The following is a 21,601-nucleotide window of genomic DNA, read 5'->3' on the forward strand; positions in this document are numbered from 1 at the left end:
AGTGCTCCAGGTTAAATATTTAAGATAATTTAGTATAAGAATGGCCACTTACTATTTTCTAGATTAGAAATGCTATTCATCAGGGTGTGCAAAAAAAATTTGCAAGTTAGAAATTAATGCTGAAGTGGTATAGTTTAAGTAACATAATAGATACATTAAACTTTTGGTCATGAGTAATTGTATACAAACCATAACAGTATTAAAATACATTATTTTCATAAAAATACCATTGTGACACTTTATATCTAAATAAGACATTTTTAGAAAGATGATATGAAATATTTATCATACAAAAGCATATTCTTATAGCAGGATTATGTCCTAAGTTTTTAAAAATTCTATCCAAGCACTTAAAAGCAGAGTTTATTTTATAACTGTGATCCACTTGTCATATAAAAGTGTATGCTGTGTGTACACTACAGCATTAAGTTTATTCTACTTGAAACTGGTCAAAATATAACACTGCATGTGAAGCAGCTGAGTTCTTATATACCACTGAAACTTGTTCAAGAAGATAAACATCACATTCTTGTTGGTTAATATGCAAGAAGAAATTACTCTTTATGCATGTCTGCTATATGCATATACTGAGAATAATTTTATGCTACAATCTTTTCTTGCCACAGTTTGACCTTTCCATAGGCTTTTTTCAGCAGAAGCCAACGTCATCTCCCTCCAGCCCCATTAACTCCTCAAACACCCTACTGGTATAAGTAAAAAAACAAACAAACAAACAAAAAAAAATTTATAACAGGAGCTAACTGGTATGATCTCCAGCTGAAACAGATTGTATATCAGCTAACTCTACTGAAATAACCAATTTTAAAATCCATATTAGAACACCGTGTTTATTTCCTGTGATGAATACTGCATGCTTACATTTACACTAGTGATACACTTTAAATCCTGAATGTCAGCAGTTTAAAACCACCAATTAGTATACAATTACTTTAAGGCATGTGAGTAAGAGCACCCTAATTAACTGACATTGAATGGAAGAGACTTCTCTTCAGGAAATATCTGTCAGCTGCCTTCTCTTCTTTAAAGATGCTAAATTAATATGGTTTTGGAAAGATGGTAAGGAGGAGAAAGGAAGAAAGTTAAGAACCGATCTGATTATTTCAACTGTCCCTGAAAGTTTTGAAAGCAATGATTTACCAGTAAAATACCTCAACTCTAATGTATTCTGACCAAGTCACATAATATGTCAGTTGGACTTACCACTAGATGAAAACTTAAAAAACCCCCAAAAAACAAAAAAAAACAAAAAAAAACCCACCCCAAAAAACCAACAACCCCCAATCAGGTACTACATCAACAGGACAGTACAGGATCAATATTGCTTACCCCTGAGTTAACAGGATTGGGTATAGCAGCACCAATTGGAAAACATTCTGCAATGCCAGCACTGCACTGTGGTCCTATACTGTGGTATAGTCTCATTATGCCCACATTTTATTTTAAGAGCACTTATTTCAAACATTATTAGACACAGGAATTCCTTCAGTTGCATTGGTATTTAAGTGGAAAAAACAGTGAAAACAGTATAGTGGGCTATACTATTAGTACAGTCCATTTGTAGTGTTAATATACTATTTAGGAGCTGTGTTCCAAACTTGGTAAGCCACTGTCTTCTGTGAAACTGTATTTGCCCTTTTGTTTTCTGCACAAAAATAGCCCAGTAGAAATCACGTTGTGCCAGTTTTGAGCAAGATGTCCTGTAAGTCATCTGGAAGTGCTAGTATAATATCATTGATGTGCATCTGCAGCTTTTTCAGTGTGTCAGTTTTCACAGGAAGATGTTCTCTGTCAGCCTGCAACTGCAAAGGTACAATACAACATGATTTCTACTGAAAATGCAAGTTTACCTTAAGACACACCAAAGTGACATGTTAGCAAATCTGGAAAATTAATTCCTTATTTACTGACTGAGTAGGACTTTGGACAACAGCAGGTTTCCTCAACAACCACACAACAGCATGAGCTAATGCTGATTTGGACTTTTAGTAATCACAAGAAAGTTTGACTTTCTTCTTTGAGTATTCAGCCTTGCTCCCACTCAGATCAGTTACAAAATTCCAACTAGTTTAAAAAAAACAAGATCAGTGCAATGCTTCCAACATAGCTGGACAATGTTGGGAAGCTAGCTAACTTTTCAGTCATGGCTAAAATGAACTGTTTTTGTTTTAAAAACCTGAATGATTGATTCCTTGAGCTACCTAGATCTTAAATGAAAATATTCTTAAAGTTCCTGTAAACACATCCATATAATATTTTAATATTTTTATCTAGTTAAGTCATGCAAATTTGAGCCATGTTCAATTCAGTTACTTACCAGTTTATTCTTTAACTTTAAGACAAGATCCACCGTTTCTACTTCAGTATGCTTCTGACTCCAGAAAACCAAGTTCTAAAAGAATAAAAATTAAGCACTGAAATATTTATGGCAACATACATAATTTTCAAAAGTAGTATTGATTTATACCCACTGTTCAGAATGGGTCTTCTCCTTGTCCTTATTCTCATGCCATTTACTAAGCATATTTTACTCAGGTACTGTCTCTACAGTGAGCTGCAAAATCTGCTTTATTTGCATGTTTGCCCAGGACTTAGCATAACAGGAGACTAGCACACAAACACAATACAAACAAATTAAAAAAAAAAAATCATGCCAAACAGGCTTAGTTTCAAAAATAGCATCTACAATGCAAAATGGCAATGAATGTTCACCAAATTGGATCTGCCAGCACAATGAAACATTAAAATAGTGCCAGGCAGCACTTGTTTCTACAGCATTAAAGGAGATCACATAGTCAATAACTAGTAAAATATACTCATTAAGTTAATTTTCTTATGGAAGTTCTGTTCCCCTACCCCTTTACTATTCACCTATTAAGGACATTTGCTCAGAAAGATGTTAACACTTGGATCAAAAGAAAAAGCTAATAAGGGGCAGAATCAGCAATAAATTTGTGACGCATTTCTTTGCAGTAAGTTAATGTCAAATATAGTTGGATAGATTCTAGGTGATATAATTGACCTAGCTATTGCCCTGCAAATTATTTGGGCTGCTCTGTTTGAACAATCTCTTTGGGTTGCTACAATGTAATGTTTGGGAATTGACAAGGCAAGGGATAAAAATCAATGGCTTATTTTAAAATAACCAGCGCAATTTTTCTGTTTGTTTTACAGCTGTGGTGTTGACTTACTTCTTTTTGTTCTTCCTATTCTCTCTTTAGCTGTACAATCTCTTCTCCTCTTCCGATACCTTTCTTTATCATTGTTCCAATTCAAATTATACTGATACCCACTTCAGCTTCTTAAGTAAAGAATGGATCTTACAACATAAGATCATTTATGTGGCATTTTGTTATCTATCAATAAACAGTTTTCACTTCTCAGCTTCCAATTACTATGGATCAGTTGTAGGCTTATTTACTATCCATATCTAATTAGTTGTCAATTTTCTGTGGTACTCACTGAGTTTATACCTTCAAAGCTACAAACGATATCACAAGTAGATATGTGTTGTCAAATGAAATGTCAAGGAAGGAAGCTGAATAAAATAACATTATCAAGTAAGAGGAAAAACTTTTTTTTGGGGTGGGTGGGTATTCAATTTCAAAATACACAACAAAACAAAAAAAATACTAAAGATACATTTTACAAACAAACTATATTTCATATTGTTCTCTTTCGCTATGTTAGTTCTAGCTTGTATTTGGTTAACAAAATCACATTTTGCTAGACCAGGCTTCACAAAATTGCCAATATTTTTATGTTCAACCAATGAAAACAGCAGACGTAAAACTGACTTGAGGGAGAATATATTTTTATTACAAGATGATAAATATAATCATAAGCACACATTTTTCTAACCTCATTACAGAGTGCTTCTAAATGAAGGGCCTCCAACTTCTGTGTCATTTCTTTCTGCCGGCTTCTAAACCAACCATCAAAGTTTGGTGATTTCAAAAAATGCCTGGTAAAATACCGAAGCAAAATATATTTTATATTTTAATTACAATTTTGCTAACACTGTTTTTCTACATCTTCAAATGTAAATTAATTATGTTTGAGGTTGAAGAAGATATTAGGACCCTTTCTCTGTTTACTTTCAAAAAAATGTAATATTCTGAAGTGGAGTATAACAAGTGCTTCTATTAATCAAGACAAGGATTGAGAAAACAATGTAAAGAAAAGGTGTCTGAAAAACAATAAAGATTAGGAATTTTTGTCAGGAAAAAAGCAAGGCTCAGTTTGAAATATCCTCATTTTTATCTCTGTGTTTGATTAGAAGGAGGAATCAAGTTAGAACCAGAAATAAAAGCACAAATAATGCTGGTATACAGAGACCTGTAGTGTTAGTAGCATCTTATGAAAACCATTAACAGGTTACAGAGAAAGAGATTTAAGCAAGTAAGGTATACTAAGCACTATCAATTCCTATTAAAGCATATATTCTAAAAGTAAGTCTTATTCAAATTAATACTAAGTTTGCTCAGGAAAAGAGCATACATAGTACTGATCTGTCTTCATTTATAGAAACTAATTTTTTTATGGTGATGAAAGAAATGACCTGTAAAGTCCTATCCAGTCTCCTTTTAAACCTGATGTAAGCTGTGGTCCTGCTTTTTCCAGTGTCTTCATGAAGTCATCTTGGCTAAACTGCCTCAGCTGTGGAGGACTCTATGGAAAGAAAAAAAAAAATCATTCACATACCATAACTGTTTTCTCTAATCACCAATTTCTAGCTCATTTGAATTATATTTCCTTACCTTCCATGGTGATATGCATTTTTGCAAAGGCATTAGGCTTGCCACATAACGTTCCTACGGGAAGGAAAAAGAAAGGTTGTTTGCATTACCAGTCTTAAAGATATACAGTCCACGTGTATGTTTACTTATCACTTGTGACCACAGCCTTTTCTCTTCTAAGTATTGGTACAGGGTGGGATCATGCATATTTACCCCATGAGAGCATAAGGAGCTTATCTAATACCATTTGTATTTCCCAACTACAGAACTTTATGTCAGCAAGATTTAAGAAGGACATGAGGGAAAGGAGGACAAGAAGCAAAAGTATACATAGAATATATATATCCTCAACTCCAGCCACTAGTAAATAATCTCTCTTTTCTTTGGCGACAGTCCACAGGTACCTTCATATCATGGGTGATTCCAAAAGTAATCCCACTTTGTATCAAGTATTTGGAAGTGATTTTCAGAGTCCCTCATACAAACATTAAATATACAACTAACCTACAAAATGCTGTATCAGCTGTGGGCATCTCTGCAGTAGCAATGCTTGGCAAAGGCATGGCTAGAGCCCCAACAGGCTATCTAATGTATGAGTAGTGGAGACAATTCTCAGCAAGGCCACTGCTGAAGCTTAAGGTCTGATGACAGGAAGCAGCTCTGCTCTGCCAGCTCACACAAGCACATCAGAACAAGCTGCTATACATTTTGAAAGCGGCTGTACGCAAATGGTCATACCTTTCGATCTATGAACATAATCAGCTTTGATAACATTATGAAAAGTCTAGTTCTATCTTTTGAAGAAACAAAGGACCCCTCCAGATACTCTTCTTGTGGCAGAGAATGTAAAGGGTGATCTCACCCTATAAACTAAGATTTGTGACAGAAAACGCATGAAGTTTCTCACTTGAAGAGAAAGTTTGAGCAAGATGGGGGGGAATGCCAGGGAAAGGTTTTAGATTCACCCTACATGTCCATCCTGTCTCAAAATTACAGAGAAAGACAAATTTTAAGGAAAAACTCCTCTAATCATTAACACCTAAGGACAAACAAGTCTCTCGGGATGTCCCAATTCTTGCGGACAGAAATTGGAACTGATCATGCATGCTCTAAAATGATGAAAAGTTCAGGTCATCCACAAGAAGTGTTCAGAGGGCTCAGAATGGGACAACTGATATGTAAACATCCAATGCCCAAGGTATCACTTCCCAATTTTAACCACTTGCCCAGAGAAATGACTTAACTTCACACAGAACTTTTTGGGTTGGTGAAGTCCATCATTGCTCTGACTTCATACCTCCAATGCTAGGTAAGAGCATATTGGAACATATTTATCATTATCCTAATGCACAAATTAGAAAACATGACAAATTTCCATTTCAGTGCAAGTCAAAGCCTACAAATATGCACGAATTCAGCAACCTACACACAATATCCATTTGTCAGCATAAAGGTATGTCAGGAGTCTGCAAACACTACAGCAGCATTTCAATTTACAAGACGGGTAAGTTTTTACTATTACATTAGATATGAATTCCTATTTTACAATTTGTCTCGGCAAATTGAGATCTCTGTCCAGAAGAAAAAAAATAAATCCACGAACATTAAGCATTCCAACGAACTCTGCCAACTGGTTAGAAATCAGACAAAATTTGTCCCCTAACTTAGGCTTAGAGATTTGAACAGGTGAAGTACCATGTTTAGAGAGCAAAACACCAGGTATCTGTCATTTCCAGAATAGCATGATGCTGTATAATAAAATACTCTGATCCACTGAAAAAAATATTCTCTGTGTCATGCCCTGATACAAAGTAGATGTATCTCAACGTTCAGTAATAGTCTCTCCTTTGGAAAAGTGTAATAGCATCTTCCAGGGTCACCTGAACTTGCAGAGTTTTCTCAGAATCTGTTTTATCGCACCCAAAACCAGAAGAAATTATCACCTGATAAAGCAAACTCTTGTGAGAATCATTCTTTTACAGGAACAGCGTATAGAAACTGCTGGGAGGAAACCAGAAAGTCTTGAGATTTACTCTCTAGAATCCATTCTCATGAAACACTGAGGAAAAAAAACCCAGCTTATCACTAATAGACAAAGATAAAACAACAAAATCAGAAAGAAAATTCCTGAACAGAAATTATGGTTGAAGGAACTAGATTCCATCAGTCTCATTATGAACCTTCAGATTACTGGACTCACCTCTACTACAGTTTAGAACAAAAACTGCAGGCTCTTTGCTGAGGTTGACAGAAAAAAGAAAAAAAAAAAAAAAGGAAAACACAAACTCCACAAACTCTGAAAGCTTTCAATGTTGTTCTGGGATCCGCCCCCCCGCCAGATGTCAAACTGTATCAGGTTTATGGCCAAGCAGAGCAGGACTGAGAAATGGCAAGTCATCATGAAAATGTCTTGTACTCTAAAACCCAAGGCTTGGGGAAAGAGCAGTATTGTGCGTGATCATTGCAGTCACCAGTGATCTAGAAGCTGTATTTACCACCTCTGAGGAAAACAAAGCATGAGGATAATGACCAAAGCCTTCTCTAGAATCAGGGGACATAAGTATGTTGAATTAGTCCAAAAGTTACGCCTATACTTGTAAAGCAAGGTTTGATATTTAGCTATATATTCATATTGGCCTTGTTCTGAGCAGTGGGGTTGCATCAGATGTCCCAGTTAACCGACATTCATCTTTGATTCTATGATCTAGTGAAGAGCTCTGTATATGTGATTTTTCCCCGAAGGTTTTTAAGTGTTTGAAATAGCCACCCATACTAAATTTCATTTGCCCATTTTTTTCTGAAACACAGTAATAATGAGGAAAACTGAGACCAGGTAAGAGAAAGCCAATTCTGTAGCCCCTGCTACATCATGTTGGCCATTAACACTTCCTGACAGGAAATGAGACAGAGATAAAGCTGAGTTTCATAATAATCCTTTTGCCAGTTCTAGATGCGCTGAATCTGAGTAGAGACATTGCCGCCTTCTCAAAAGTCTCTTGTAACTTTTATTTATGTAGGTGCAAGATTTGAAAATCCTGCAAATACTGCAGTAATCTGAGGACACAGCTGCCCTGAGGCCATAAAACAACTGCCCAAGGAGGTTTGACTGCTGAAATTTGTCTACTGCAGGTAATTCAATGGCAAAAAAATTCCAAAATCAACAAACAAAAAAAGAAAACCAAAACAAAACCCTAAGCTGTCTGTCTTTGGATACAGACATTGTTGTCTGAAAGTCAGATTAAACATCGGTAAAAATGGAGTTGCAAAGACAGTAAGTCTGCAAAGAAGTATGAGAAGTAAATTAATTGCCTAGAGGACAAGTAATGAAATGTTCTGTCTGGACAGGGCAGATGAAAGAAACTGGCATGCGCTAGATACAGTTTCTCATGCCAAGCATAATAGCAGTGAGTACACAAATATGACTGGAAAAGGGAAAAATTGTCTAAACTTTAATGATCTGCATGGAAAAGCACTACCACTAGAAGATAGAATAAATACTTAAGGAAAAAAATTAAGCCAGTCTAATTTACCAGTTGAATTGATTGATCTTTCACATATTAACAGAAAAATTACCTTATAGTATCCCCTCAGCTATCATAGCAAATAGTAATTTGCTACAAGAGTATACACTTATAGAGCTCTTCTCATTACAAGGTACTTTCTAACCCTACCCTTCCAATATTGACATTTCTCAAGGCCAAGGGAAACACCCTTATACTTAAATAAAAAATAAAAAAAAAATTCAACAGTGGACAGTGGTTCCATGTGTTGAGGAAGAATTAAAGAAATTTCCTTCTTACTCCATGATAAAATAGACACACACACGCAGAGTTTTGCTTTGCATAAATGCTACACAGTATGTTGCAAGCAAACATCTGAAAATGCTGTCTAGCAACACATACAAAAAAGAATTACTTTTTGAGATCTGAACCTTTTGTCTGGGTATATAAATGTTTCATATTTAACATTAAGCTATGGCCTTCATCATTTTTATGCTAAGTATGGTAATTAAAAGACCTGTAAGAGTACAGCATTTTAGGAAAGTCAAGACATAGCTTAATGGTAAATTTCTGTAGCTCAAATAGTATTCACAGAATCACAAAATGACTAAGTTTGGAAGGGAGATCTGGAGGCCATCTGGTCCAACTCCCCTCTTATCCCCGCTGCTGAAGCATACCTGCAGGCTGCCCAGGACTATGCCCAGACAGTTTTTTAAATACCTCTAAGGATGGAGACTCCACAAGCTCTCTGTGCAACCTGACCTGTTCCAGTGCTCAGTCACCCTCACAGTCCTGATGGCTGACAAACACTCCTGTGTTTCAGTTTGTGCCCATTGCCTCCTGTCCTGTCACTGGACACCACTGAAAGGAGCCTGGATCCATCTTCGTTATATCCTCCCTTCAGATTCATATATGTTTGTATACATTGATGAAATCCCCCCAAACCTTCTCCTCCCTAGGCTAAACAGTTCCAGCTCTCTCTTTCCTCATATGAAAGATGCCCCAGTTCCTCAGCCATTTTAGTGGCTCTTCATGGGACTCTCTCCTGTGCCTCCATCTCTCTCTGATACTGGGGAGCCCAGAACTGGACATGATACTCCAGGTGTAGCCTCACCAGTACTGAATAGAGGGGAAGGATCACCTCCCTCAGCCTGCTGGCAACACCCCTCCCTATGCAGGCCAGGATACCATCAGCCTTCTCTGCTTCAAGGGCGTATTGCTGGCTGATGTTCAATTTCACATCCATTAGGACCCCCAGATCCTTTTCTGCAAAGCTGCCTTTCAGCCTGGTGGCCCCCAGTATATACTGCTGCATAGGTTTTTTTTCCTCCCCAGATGCAAGACTTTGCACTTCTTTTTGCTGAACTGCATGAGGTTCCTGTCAGCCCATTTCTTCAGCCTGCTGAGGTCCCTTGGAACAGCAGCGCGACCCTCTGGTATATCATCAGCCACTTCTCCCAGTTTTGCACCATCAGCAAACCTGCTGAAGGTACACACTGCCCCATCATCCAGACCACTAATGAACACGTTGAACAGTACTGGACCCAGTGTTGACCCCAGGGGTAGTTACTGGACTTAGCCAGGCTAACGCCAAAAAAGCTATTCCGTATTACATATGCAAAAAACCCATTAGTCTAAGAACTCACTAATGGAATAATGAAGCTTTCTGTCAATTCCAAAAAATACCGCCGAAGAATCACACTCTGTGCTTCTGTAGGACGTTTCTGTTGTACACCCTTAAAAAAAGAAATAAAATATCACAGTAAGTCTGTTACCCCAAAATATGTAAGTATTTGTGGGGTTTTCTTTAAGAATATTTACTCCAGTATTTCTGTATTCATTTGCCATAAGCCTACACATAGCACCCCCTACCCTGAACCACAAAAGGAAAGCAATAGTGTCCAGTCCTTTTGCAGAGATACCCATCCCTTCAATTGCTGATTTTTTATTTTCATGTAAAGAAATTCAAGGAAAGAGAAATTTCTATAAACAAACTTGTGCAAATCAGTTAAAGTTTGGAAGCTCTGATTCTTACACATCTCATGCATGAGATTTCTAGACCAAAGAGACTAGAGGGGGATGGCAGAAGGCGGAAAACCCAAAACAGAAAAACTGATCAATCACTTCAATTCTCTAAATTATTAATCTAACTACTTGAGTTCTACCATTCATGTTGCTACAGAAGCTGCTAACAAGGCAGCAGCCCTTCTTCTACAATGAGGGTGTACATCTATCCAGTTATAAATTAGGGCAAAGGAATCAGAATGCAGTTAACAGACAGAGTTCAGCCTTAAATGAAAACACCGTACAACAGTACCACAAAACAGTTTTCATTAAGAAGAGACTTGCAGTATTACCTTTTGTAACTGTTTAACAATTTCTTCATCTTTGTTCAAGTATGGCTTGTAAGAGGTATAAACACCTAAAGAAAAAAAATCAGCATATAGCCAAAGGAAAAATGGGGTATGCTTTTTAAAATTAAAATACTGGTAATTTAACTCTGATGCAACTTATTACCAGGTTTGGAGTCCAAAGTTTTTAGGTTCTTCAGTTTTTTCACTTTCACCTGTTTTGGAACTTCACCTGCCAAAACATTTAAAGTCACCTTACTTGAAATCTCCATCTCTATTACTAGATACTACAGTTGATGTGCTATACGTTGCACTGATTTTTAGAAACGGATGCTTTCATTTAGAAGACTATCTAATATTGTAAGAAGCATTAGAAACACTGACAAGCATCCAAGTACACATCCAGAGACATCCAGTAAACATATGAGTAACAGCATACAGGCTTTTCACTTTTATATAAGGCTTTCCTGCTGAAAAGAAAAAAAAAAAACCACCAAAACCAAACCAAAAAAACAGAGCAACAACCTTCTGAATCAAAGCAGCCAAAGAAAAATACTGACTGTGAATGACTGTTTCATTAATTTCAAATTTTATTCCATCTTCCTTTGTTCCCCTTAGGGTAAATGCTTTCAGGCACAAATCTTTAGTACCTTGGCCAAAACAAAAATTGTATACAAGAAATTAAAACAGTAGCCATGGATTAAGTGTTGTAAGAAAGTTAATTTAAGTCTCCTTTTCCATAGGCCAAACTAAGTTTTTTTGGTTTGTTTTTCAAATATATCCTTCTCCGGACAGAACACCCTAAACCCTGATAACAGTCTTGCAGCCTCAGCAGAACCTTCCTCTTTAGATCTGGTTGGATGCTCGGCTTCAGAAAAGATAATAGTATAAATTGCTATTGAAACTGCAAAGTAGGGAGAAAAGGAAAAAAAACCCCACAGATCAAAAACACACCACCACCACCACCAACAAAAAAATCACAAGCCCTTTCTCTGTCCCTGTCGTGGTTTAACCCCAGCCAGCAACTAGGCACCACGCAACTGCTCACTCACTTCGCCCCCCACCCAGTGGGATGGGGGAGAGGGCGGGGGGGAAGTAAAACTCATGGGCTGAGATAAGAACAGTTTAATAGGACAGAAAGGAAGAAAACAATAATAATGATAATGACAACAACAAAAACAAAATTACAATAATAATAATAATAATAATAATAATAATAATAATAATAGAATTGGCATATACAGAACGAGTGAGGCACAATGCAATTGCTCACCACTTGCTGACCAATGCCCAGTTAGGTCCCAAGCAGCAATTCGCCCCACAGGCCAACTTCCCCCAGTTTATATACTGGGCATGGCATCACATGGTATGGAATATCCCTTTGGGCACTTTGGGTCAGCTGTCCTGGCTGTGTCCCCTCCCAACTTCTTGTGCCCCTCCAGCCTTCTTGCTGGCTGGGCACAAGAAGCTGAAAAATCCTTGACTTAGTATATAAACACTACTTAGCAACAACTGAAAACATCAGTGTGTATCAACATCATTCTCATACTAAATCCAAAACATAACACTACACCAGCTACTAGAAAGAAAATTAACTCTATCTCAGCCGAAACCAGGACAGTCCCTAAACAAATAAAATTTAAATTTTTTAAAGACAGGTCAGACAGATACATCTCTGGAACTTCCTGACTAAGCATTTCACATAGCTGCACCGAAACTTTAGAATTTCATACTTGAAACTATATAAAATTTGAAGGCAACCTGTGTACGTGGCTTTGCAGAGGTTTAATATTTTAAATAAGATTCTATTTTCCAAATCTTAACTACAGAGCAGGTAGCTAAGTCCTCCCTACACACCCCCAAGCCCCCACAGGTATTCTGAAGCATGGACAGGTGTGATATTTTAAAGTAAAGCAAAACGTTGCCTAATTATATTGAACACAGTATGTAATCCTTAATTAATTTGGTGTATTCAGAAACTGAATGTAACTTATTCTACAAAAATGAATTTCATAGCATATTATCCTAACTGGATATTTATGCATTCCCACTTTCAGAACAGAATTGTGAACTTGTCACAGCAAACAGCTACATTCGGGAATTTCAAATAATAATTAGAGTACTGCAGTATTTTATTACAGGCTAGCAATTGACATGTTATCCAAAGATTAATTAAAATTCTACTCAATCATGTAAGGAAATCACCCAACTTGAACTATTAATTACTGGAATATTACCAGATTAGAAATATATTATCAAAATACTGTCAACAAGCCACTTTTTATATTATTGTAACATCCAAACTTAGCTTTCACATGGGTCTTTCTGTACACCTGCTGTGACTGCTTTATTACATTCTACTCATCCCAAAATTAACATCAGTAATAAATGATGTTTCTCATTTTAATACCTTATTGGTAGAAATACAAAAACAGGATTGTGTGAAAGGTAAAACATTATTACTAATGAGTATTACCATCTTTTGCATTTAATATACTAGATTTGGCAATACAAGACATAGGGTACTCGAGAGCCTAATTTCACTTGACAGATTTACATCCATGAGGATCTGGTTAGTATTAAACTAAATTAATTGAACTAAATTGCATATGTTCGTAAATAAATAAGCACACAGTTAGATCTTGTCACACAGGATTATAGAAGATATTTGTACTTTACCTGGAAGTTTAATATCTCCAATTCGGATAATGTGAGGCCAGTGCTGAAGTGTTTTAGCAAAAAAAGGATTCGTCACCCCTAGAATGACAGATGGTCTAGAAAAATAATGACAATGTTTAAAATATGATAGTAAGAGCTTCTGTCTTAATGAATATAAAAGGTCAACTCTGTTAACTTGAAATTACTTTCCTCTTGTATTTAAGAGTTACATTTTAAGTTGCACGTAAGAGCACAGTACATTTATCAAAGTTTTTAAGTTTTAGAAAATAGCAAGACAGATGTATCTTGAAGTCCAAACAGTAGTAGAGAATAAAAGTGACATCATCTGCTTAGACTCTTGGCTAAATTCTGCCCATTTGCAATAATGAGAACAGGCTATTATCTGATTTTTTTTTTTTTTTTTTTTAATGAGCAGGAATCTGACCTGTATTTGAAAGACAAATTGCTACTTTTAAAGGTTTGATTATAACAAACTATCAGTACTTGAATGTGCATGTCAACATGACTGCTGTTTGCATTGGACTTCTCAGTACAGCTACTGCTCAGATGACACGATTAAGAAAGAGAGACACTTAATATCCTACTTTCCAACACTTCAGCATTCTTTGTTAAAAAGCAGTTACCAAGTGATGAAGTACAAGCACATTAATAGCATTGTGCCCAAGCTCACAACCTGTCAGATTTTTCTGTCTACTCTGTGCTTAGAATCTGGTTTTGAGGATGCACAGGGGCACCCTGAGAAAAAGAGGCAGTAAGAGCATCGGGCTGCTGCTACAGCATAGGCCTGCAGAATTTGGGATTTATAGCACTAATATGATGAAATACAAACATATTTTTCAGTATAGTGGCTGCCATCCACTTTACAGCCAAATGTTAGCTACGGAGAGAGCATAACTGCAAGCCTCATTGGAACTGCCATATTAAAAATAGGTTATCATCACTTCTTCAGATTGGTTTTAAAAATCCCAAATTTTAACACTTTCTGTACACCATCCTTAAATTTCCTGTTCCTCAAGGCAAGATGGGGAGAAAAACAAGTAATCTTTTTTTAAATTTTTATTCAATTCTTCCATCTGTATCATGATAGCAATTGGGCATCAATTTCTATGTTAACCTACAAACATTTCTGACTTTCATTCCTCCCTCCACTTGCTAATTATGACTAATATATATGTAAACATATAAAAACTCCTTAGGCATTCACAGATAGGACCAAAATCTGATCATACAGCTCTGTAGCTTAGTATAATGTTTGGGCTACGGAAATAGCAAGTTTAATCTCTCCATTCCATCTCAGAATGAGCAGCACCAAATTGTATCAGTTTCTCAGAAGTCTTTTCTTGCTTGTCACTCACTCAACCTTCACCAGAAAAATCATTTCTTCTGAGTCCTACTGCTGTTAAGTATGATCACCTGGAAACATTTTTTCCAGATATATTTTTCCCCAACTCATTTGAATTTGGTTTCATTATTTTTTGCTGTTTTTATAATCCTGTTAAGCTAATTTGCATTATTGATATAAATTCATTGGGATCTGCAAACGTAATTCATGATTTTTCAGTATTATCATACATGATTTGCAATCTCTCTTCCAAAACGATAAAGACCAGTGTCCATAAAAAAGTCTCAACAGATTCCTTCGTTGTACTCTGAAAAATCAATTTATGATGTTTTCTCTTACGTTCTTTGCGTGGTCATGTCACAGGAATCAACATAAGAAGCAAACTGAGGCTCAAAAGAACCCCAGCAATGGGCATTCTCCTTCTCCCTGTGAATGGATTAAGTCTAACCTAACAACTAATATTCTCTTGCCTATTTTGTGGGAACCAAAAAGCAAGTTTCACACAGCATTGGTTTGGACCAATGTACACAAACTGACATCCTTTTACTAACTGGAGAGTTAAAGACTGAGGGTTAAAGTCAAGTAAGACTTTCATTTACACACATACACACACAAATAATTGTTCTCCAGGTCAAGGTAAACTGGTAGCAAATCATGAGGAGTGTTGTTTCACTGCTACTGATGATACAATAGCAAGACTTGTTAAGCTACCTGGTCACTTTTAGGAGCCTTAATCCATCACATTTACCAGAACCAATTTTGATTTTAAACCACTGAAGTAATTTCTGAAAAGGCACAATAAATCAAAACATCAAAATGAAAAAACAGCCCCTTGCTCCCCTCTCACTAAAGGTAATAAAATACACAGAATCTGCACCATCTGGATTCTTCCCCTTCTTAGAGCCACTGCTTTAAAAGCCTATTTCCAATCTTTCCAATTTTTTTGTTTTCCATAAGAGAGCCAGAGCAATTCTAGCTCTATTTCAAATACTAACATATGTACTGAACAACCTTTCTATTTTGCTACACAGGAGCAGATGCAATTTTTAAACATGGGTTACTAAAGTTTAACCAAATTCTTCCTGGAATTATTTTTAGAAACTAAATTACATACTGCATAACCACTCCCATGGAATACAATCTGAAATATAGTGCCTACGTTTATATGTTTTTCACTGCTGTATCTCTGGCAATACTTTCATTGAGAGGAAAAATACAGTAAAAAACCAACGAAACAAAAAACCCAAACACAATAACCACTGCCTGTTCAGACATTAGAAAAAAAAATTATTTATAAAAAGATCAGTGAATCTAACACATGCACTCCATTCCCAAATCAAGTTGCATTTATATAACATACAATAAGAAATATTGGAGGTGTATGCTCTCAACATAAGAGGAGGATTAGAAAAAAGGGGGGAAAAGTGTGTCCTTAAAGCAGTTTCAAACAGAATTGTTTCTGTAGACTTACACTCTTAAAAAAAAGAATCTTAATTTCTGAATTATTTACAACATTTTTCTAACATGTTTAATTAAGAGATATTTACTTTTATAAATTATTCTCTCAACTAGGACACCCACCGGGTTAACTTTATGAAACAGCTGTACAGATGTTACTAAACAAAGTGACTTCTAGAATGCAATTGCTCAAAAATAAAAACAATTACAGAACAATTTCCCAAGAAGCTACTACAGAGCTGGTGTTGCATACACAAACCCTTACGGAAAAGCAAAACTCTTCTTGTTGTCATATTTGCAGTTTTCCTTATTCTGTACACAAGTATCCTATGAAGCTCAAATGTAGTTTAATTATGACACTGTTTCATAACTGCTTTATCCTATCTAACTGGAGTGAAAACTTAAAACAGCTAATTAATGCACTCTGCAAGATAAATCTTATAAATAAAGGGTCTAAATGTAATTCTCTAATGATAGAAATTCAGAATAGTTAAGCAGTATCTTAAAACAAATTTATGGTTACAAGTGGCTTTGAGGAACACCTTCACAACAAAGTTTGATTTACTTACGGGGCTTGTGTGCGAGTTGTATATTCTTTGAATTCACTGTCATGTATGGTAAAGTATGGCCTGAAATCACTGCAGTACTTTAATGGTGAAATACAACTGCAAGGTAGAAAGAGGATAAGCGTGTTGTATGTATACAGTGCAAAATTTCATGAAAGAAACAAGCAAATCTAAAATTTGTAATGCTTTGTTATATTCAGATCAAATGAAGTTGCACTCAGCTACAATCTACAATGACTCACTCAATCATTAGTTAGGAAGCTCCACTACATATTTACCTAACAAGTGCCAACACGGTTTCTGAAGATTCTGATGGTGATGGTGCCATCACAACAAGTGGTTCTCCTAGCAGTACTAGTTCCCAAAGCATCTGAATGTGAAAGAACACTGGACAGAAACACCTAAAACCAGACAGAGGTATTTTAAAACACTTGACATAACCAGAAGAAATACGTATTTGATTAAGAACTGAATAAAAAGGAAGTTTGCAGTAGTATTTAATAGTCATTTGAAACATATAAAATACTCTTGTAAAATGGAACACTTAATGACCTTGCTTATTTATTGCAGATTCAGCCTGCATGTTGTTTGAATTGGTTTTTAGCCAGCTTTACAGAAAAAGAATATTAAAACCAATACTGATAAATGCTAGCTTACAAGCTATGAGATATGTGTTATGGAACCATCATAAATCTTTGACTTGTGGGAATTCACAACTAGAAATAAATCAGTCCAAACTCCTACCTGAAAAGATCTACTTCATGAACAGTTGGTAAAGCCATGGAGATCTGAGCATCTGCCTAAAAGACATCACAATGTTTGGTTTTTAGTCATTAGAATACCTAGGTATTAAATGAAATAGTTTCCCTTAAACGCTTACAGACAGTAGATGGTATATACCCTAATTACCACTACTGTACTACTGCAGTATGTACTACATTATCTCCACAAGTAATTATTTTTGTGTGCTAAAAGCAAGATTTTCCCCAACACACACACCACTTACAGGCATGCAACTTTCAGTCCAGAAAAGAGATAACATACTGAAGCTGTTTTAGAAAACAGTCACACAACAGTTGAAGGCACAGGCAGATCTTTTTTACATCCATCTTCTAAAGCTAAAGATTTTAAATTCAGTTTTCATCCTCAAAAAAAACCTAGTTTAGTATAGTTTCACCCATTAGAAGGATGTTCACATTCAGTAATTTTGTCAGCCAACTATCCTCTTCCAGGAGCCAGACATCCCTCTTCTAAAGTACTTGGGGTAACTGGGTTAGAATATCTTTCTATGAAGAATCCAGCTCTAGACTCCTCCACTCAAAGTTTCAAAGACTGGGGATTTCGTTATTATCAAAGTATATGAGGATTTGCTACCAATCTTTTATGGACAAGTTTAAAGTAAAATAATGAATGCAGATATTTAGCTTTGCCTTGGGGTTATATACAATAGAAGCATCTAATCTCTACCTGGTGCATATTCTGTACTATTGGTGTTGTTCCAGGCTTGTCACGATATGTTGGAATCCGCAACTTTGGAAAAAAAAAGAAAGATTATTTTTTCCTTGTATCGAATTCAGCAGAGACTTAAAATACTGACTCTACAGACAAGATGTATCATTTAAAGAGGATGTACTACAGTACGATGCTTAATTTACTCTACACGACATCCACATAACAATGAATACATAGTTGAAGACTACAGATCATTGTTACAGGAATCAATATGCAATACTATGTAGTACTACATTGCAAATTGAGTATTTGGATATGAAAATTATACTTAAGTTAAAAAAACCTATTGAAAACATTAGTTACAACTATTAAAATAATTTCAATAAAAATACATTTAAATGTTGGAGAGAATGATCGGAAATAAGGTTATGGGGTTTTAAGGTGGTACAGAATTACTTTTATGAAAAAATCCTCTCCTAAAACATCAGACATCCCAGTGGGTATGAGGCAGAATCCAAATAGACTGAACAACAGAAATATCATTTTTCTGATCTCAGTCTGCATCTATAAGTCTTGAGTACTACAAATTTAATCATACTGGAAGCTGATGCGCGCAAATAGATGTAATTTATACACAACAATTAAAACTGACTGCCCAAGCAGTGTAAAAAACCAGGGACAATATCACTGAAGATGGTAATTATGGCTCTACTCAGTTTAGGAACGCAATTTGAACTCTCATGGATAAGAATTACTGATGAGATAAATGCAGGCAATACCCAAACAAGACATATCTGACACTCATCATTATCATCGAGCATCCAGAACACTGCTTTATTAAATTTGTGCTTTCAGAACAGCTTCAGAAACTTCTCTTCCTCTCCCTGGTGATGTACATGCGTCTAGCCATAAACTTGAGAGTATCTGCTAAGAACGTACTTCCGACTGTAACCTCTGGATCCATCAAATCCATTTAATTGCATTTCATAGGAAGATGCTATGGCTCCCAGAGGCTCAGTTCTTAGCCACCATTTAACCTCCACAGTTCCTCCCCATGCACTAGATACAACTTCTTTAATAGCTTTCTTCAGACATATTTCACTTTCATTGAAAATTATCAACAGACCAAGAAATTAATTTCTGATGTGTGGGCCAAAAAAGATTTTTACTTGTCAAACTTCAGGAACAAGAATTATTTTCATCAATATATTTAATTTGCTTAACTGGAACTTAATTCTCAGTATTTTGAAGTGTTACTTAATGTTTGATTTGACGAACATAATTAGCATTAAAGTCTCCTGGAATCCATATTCCAGAAGGATAATACAGACACTGCAATTAGTAGTTGGACTGAAACATGGCTTTTTAACATCTACAAAAATTACATGTTATCTTATGCAACATAAAAGATCCTTCCCTCCTCCCCCCAATCAAGGAACCTAATCAAGATCTCCCAGAACTTAACTCTGAGGGGAATATACATCTATTCCTGTTCTGAAGCATGAGACACTGAAAACAAGGCAGAATACAGTGAGTACCTATACAGTAAACAGAGGGGAAAACATGCTCAGAGAAAAATAAGTGCAGGAGTATTTACCTTCATTATAATACCCATAATAGGCAAATGCAGTATTTTCCCTGGAATTGGTGGTGGCCAACGATCAACATCGCTACAAACTTGAAAAAAAAAGTATAATTTATAACTAGTTTATATATACTATAACCCACGATATTGTAGTCATCTTTGTGCACACTGTAATTTTAAATTAGTGCTGACAGCCCACAACAGTTCTACTTCTCTCTTAATCACTCTAACTCCAAAGAAGTTTTACAGCCTTTTTGACATTCTTAATGTATTATTTTGTTAGAACTATAAAGTTTTTATTTCAAGAAAACAGTATCCTCTTGTCTTACATTTTTTGTAGCAACTAGACTTGCAATTAGTTGAAAAAGTATTGTATGAGAAACATGAAAGTACATATTAAGAAACTTGGAAAAGAACACACATTTATGTACATTTGCTATGGTAGAACAGCTGAACACAAGCAGTTAAGGAAAAAGCTAGCTTTCTAGCTTGGCTAGAAAGTTTTTCAGCATTTTGTTGTAAAAAATTATGAATATCATTACTAATTCTACTAGTTTCTGCAGAGCTTATTTTGTTCATAATAAAACCTGTCAAAAAAACCCCTGTTTATCTACAGGTGATTAAAAAATACAATTCCTTCATCAAGAATGGTTTCCACAAATTGCTGCTCAGTGAAAGCACAAAGACATGAATGTTGTATAGGGCAGACACAGTACGAAGAACACAGCATTTATAGGTAAAGAGCAAATAACTTTCCCATTTGGCCCTCTCTGGCTCTTAAAGTTCTACAGCAAGGCTGAGGTACCTGTTATCAATGCTGCTGTTGTTTTTTCCCTTTGGTCAAAAAAAACCAAAACCAAAACCAACCCCCCCCCAAACAAGAAACCCCCCCACAAGATGACATCTATACCAGCTGCTTAACAGAAGTTGTCAGAACGCCCAAGAGAACTAAATTTGTGAAGAGTGCAAACTAAGGATTGCCATCAGGTACTTCTGCTGAACAGTGGGTCCTGAAACATACAACAAAACCCTAGGTGTTTTATTAGGGGGAAGCTTCAGCTTTCCCACGGAGAATCCAAAATTAGATTAGCTCTGTTCAGTGATCTAGAAATCAGCCAGTCTGCTAGTTTCAACCCTCTAGCCTGCAAGAAGACAGAAACACAAACTAGATGTGACAGCGGTGTTTGTTATTTCTCCAAAAGAAGTATGTGATATTATAAGAGCTCTTCCAGAACAACATAATAGTACCAGTACCTGCTTCCAGGAAAGCTTCACTTTTTTCAAAATATTCTGGTGCTATTTGCTTAAGCATGGTGCGAAAGAGATGGACATAAGGTAGCTTGCTGATGAGGACTAGTGACTACAATAGAGAGTAACAAAACAAAAAATAATTTTAAGTTAACCCTTGCCTTCAGTTCTATTGCAGTTCTACTGGTTATCCTCAGAGAGCATCAAGTGTGATTTTTCTCATACCTGCAAGCCAACCACACATTTGACTACAGGCAACTGCAAACAAACAACTTCTGAAAGTTCCCAACTTTTTGTTTTTAAAACACACAAAAAAATTTCTGTTCTGACAGTGCAGCGGGAACATAGCATAGCTGATGTAAAATTAGACCAATTTACTATAAATCAACAATGAATTTAGTTAAGAGAGCAAGATATTCTTCCTGCTCCTCTGAGGTCACTGAAAAATAATTGATTTCCGAATTAATATTTTCCTAAAAGAATTGAAATTACCTTCTGGAAATAGCCTCTTTTTAATGATTTGTCTCGAACTTGTCTGAAATACACATAGCCGTAGTAATATGCTGGATCTTTCTGCAAAAGATAGGAAAGAATTCAATACAACCACCTGATACTGTCCTTTTTGAAGCATTCAATACGCATTTTAAAAGCTTATTTCTCTGG

The 21,601-nt window shown here is 36.0% G+C and overlaps 1 protein-coding gene across 5 annotated transcripts in view; it reads right to left on the reverse strand.

Moving 5' to 3' along the window:
- Positions 1-1,265: 1,265 nt before the first annotated feature.
- The window catches only part of DENND6A (DENN domain containing 6A), a 35,675-nt gene continuing 15,339 nt past the window's right edge, over positions 1,266-21,601 (reverse strand). For 2 of the 5 annotated variants that reach the window (XM_052776997.1, XM_052776996.1), the window contains exons 6-21: positions 21,431-21,511; positions 20,945-21,050; positions 19,703-19,782; positions 18,121-18,183; positions 17,398-17,453; positions 16,932-17,054; positions 16,657-16,752; positions 13,288-13,382; positions 10,775-10,840; positions 10,615-10,679; positions 9,904-9,993; positions 4,779-4,832; positions 4,580-4,689; positions 3,880-3,982; positions 2,336-2,410; positions 1,267-1,820 (exon numbers count right to left, since the gene is read on the reverse strand). In XM_052776997.1, the coding sequence (XP_052632957.1) occupies positions 1,689-1,820; positions 2,336-2,410; positions 3,880-3,982; positions 4,580-4,689; positions 4,779-4,832; positions 9,904-9,993; positions 10,615-10,679; positions 10,775-10,840; positions 13,288-13,382; positions 16,657-16,752; positions 16,932-17,054; positions 17,398-17,453; positions 18,121-18,183; positions 19,703-19,782; positions 20,945-21,050; positions 21,431-21,511 (1,395 nt within the window). In that variant the 3' untranslated portion in view covers positions 1,267-1,688. Of the gene's footprint in view, positions 1,821-2,335; positions 2,411-3,209; positions 3,338-3,879; positions 3,983-4,579; positions 4,690-4,778; positions 4,833-9,903; positions 9,994-10,614; positions 10,680-10,774; positions 10,841-13,287; positions 13,383-16,656; positions 16,753-16,931; positions 17,055-17,397; positions 17,454-18,120; positions 18,184-19,702; positions 19,783-20,944; positions 21,051-21,430; positions 21,512-21,601 lie in introns of those variants that run through there. The other 3 variants (XM_052776994.1, XR_008233485.1, XM_052776995.1) reach the window with 3 other exon arrangements.

The sequence above is a fragment of the Harpia harpyja genome, chromosome Z, assembly GCF_026419915.1.
Source record: "Harpia harpyja isolate bHarHar1 chromosome Z, bHarHar1 primary haplotype, whole genome shotgun sequence".
NCBI lineage: Eukaryota > Metazoa > Chordata > Aves > Accipitriformes > Accipitridae > Harpia > Harpia harpyja.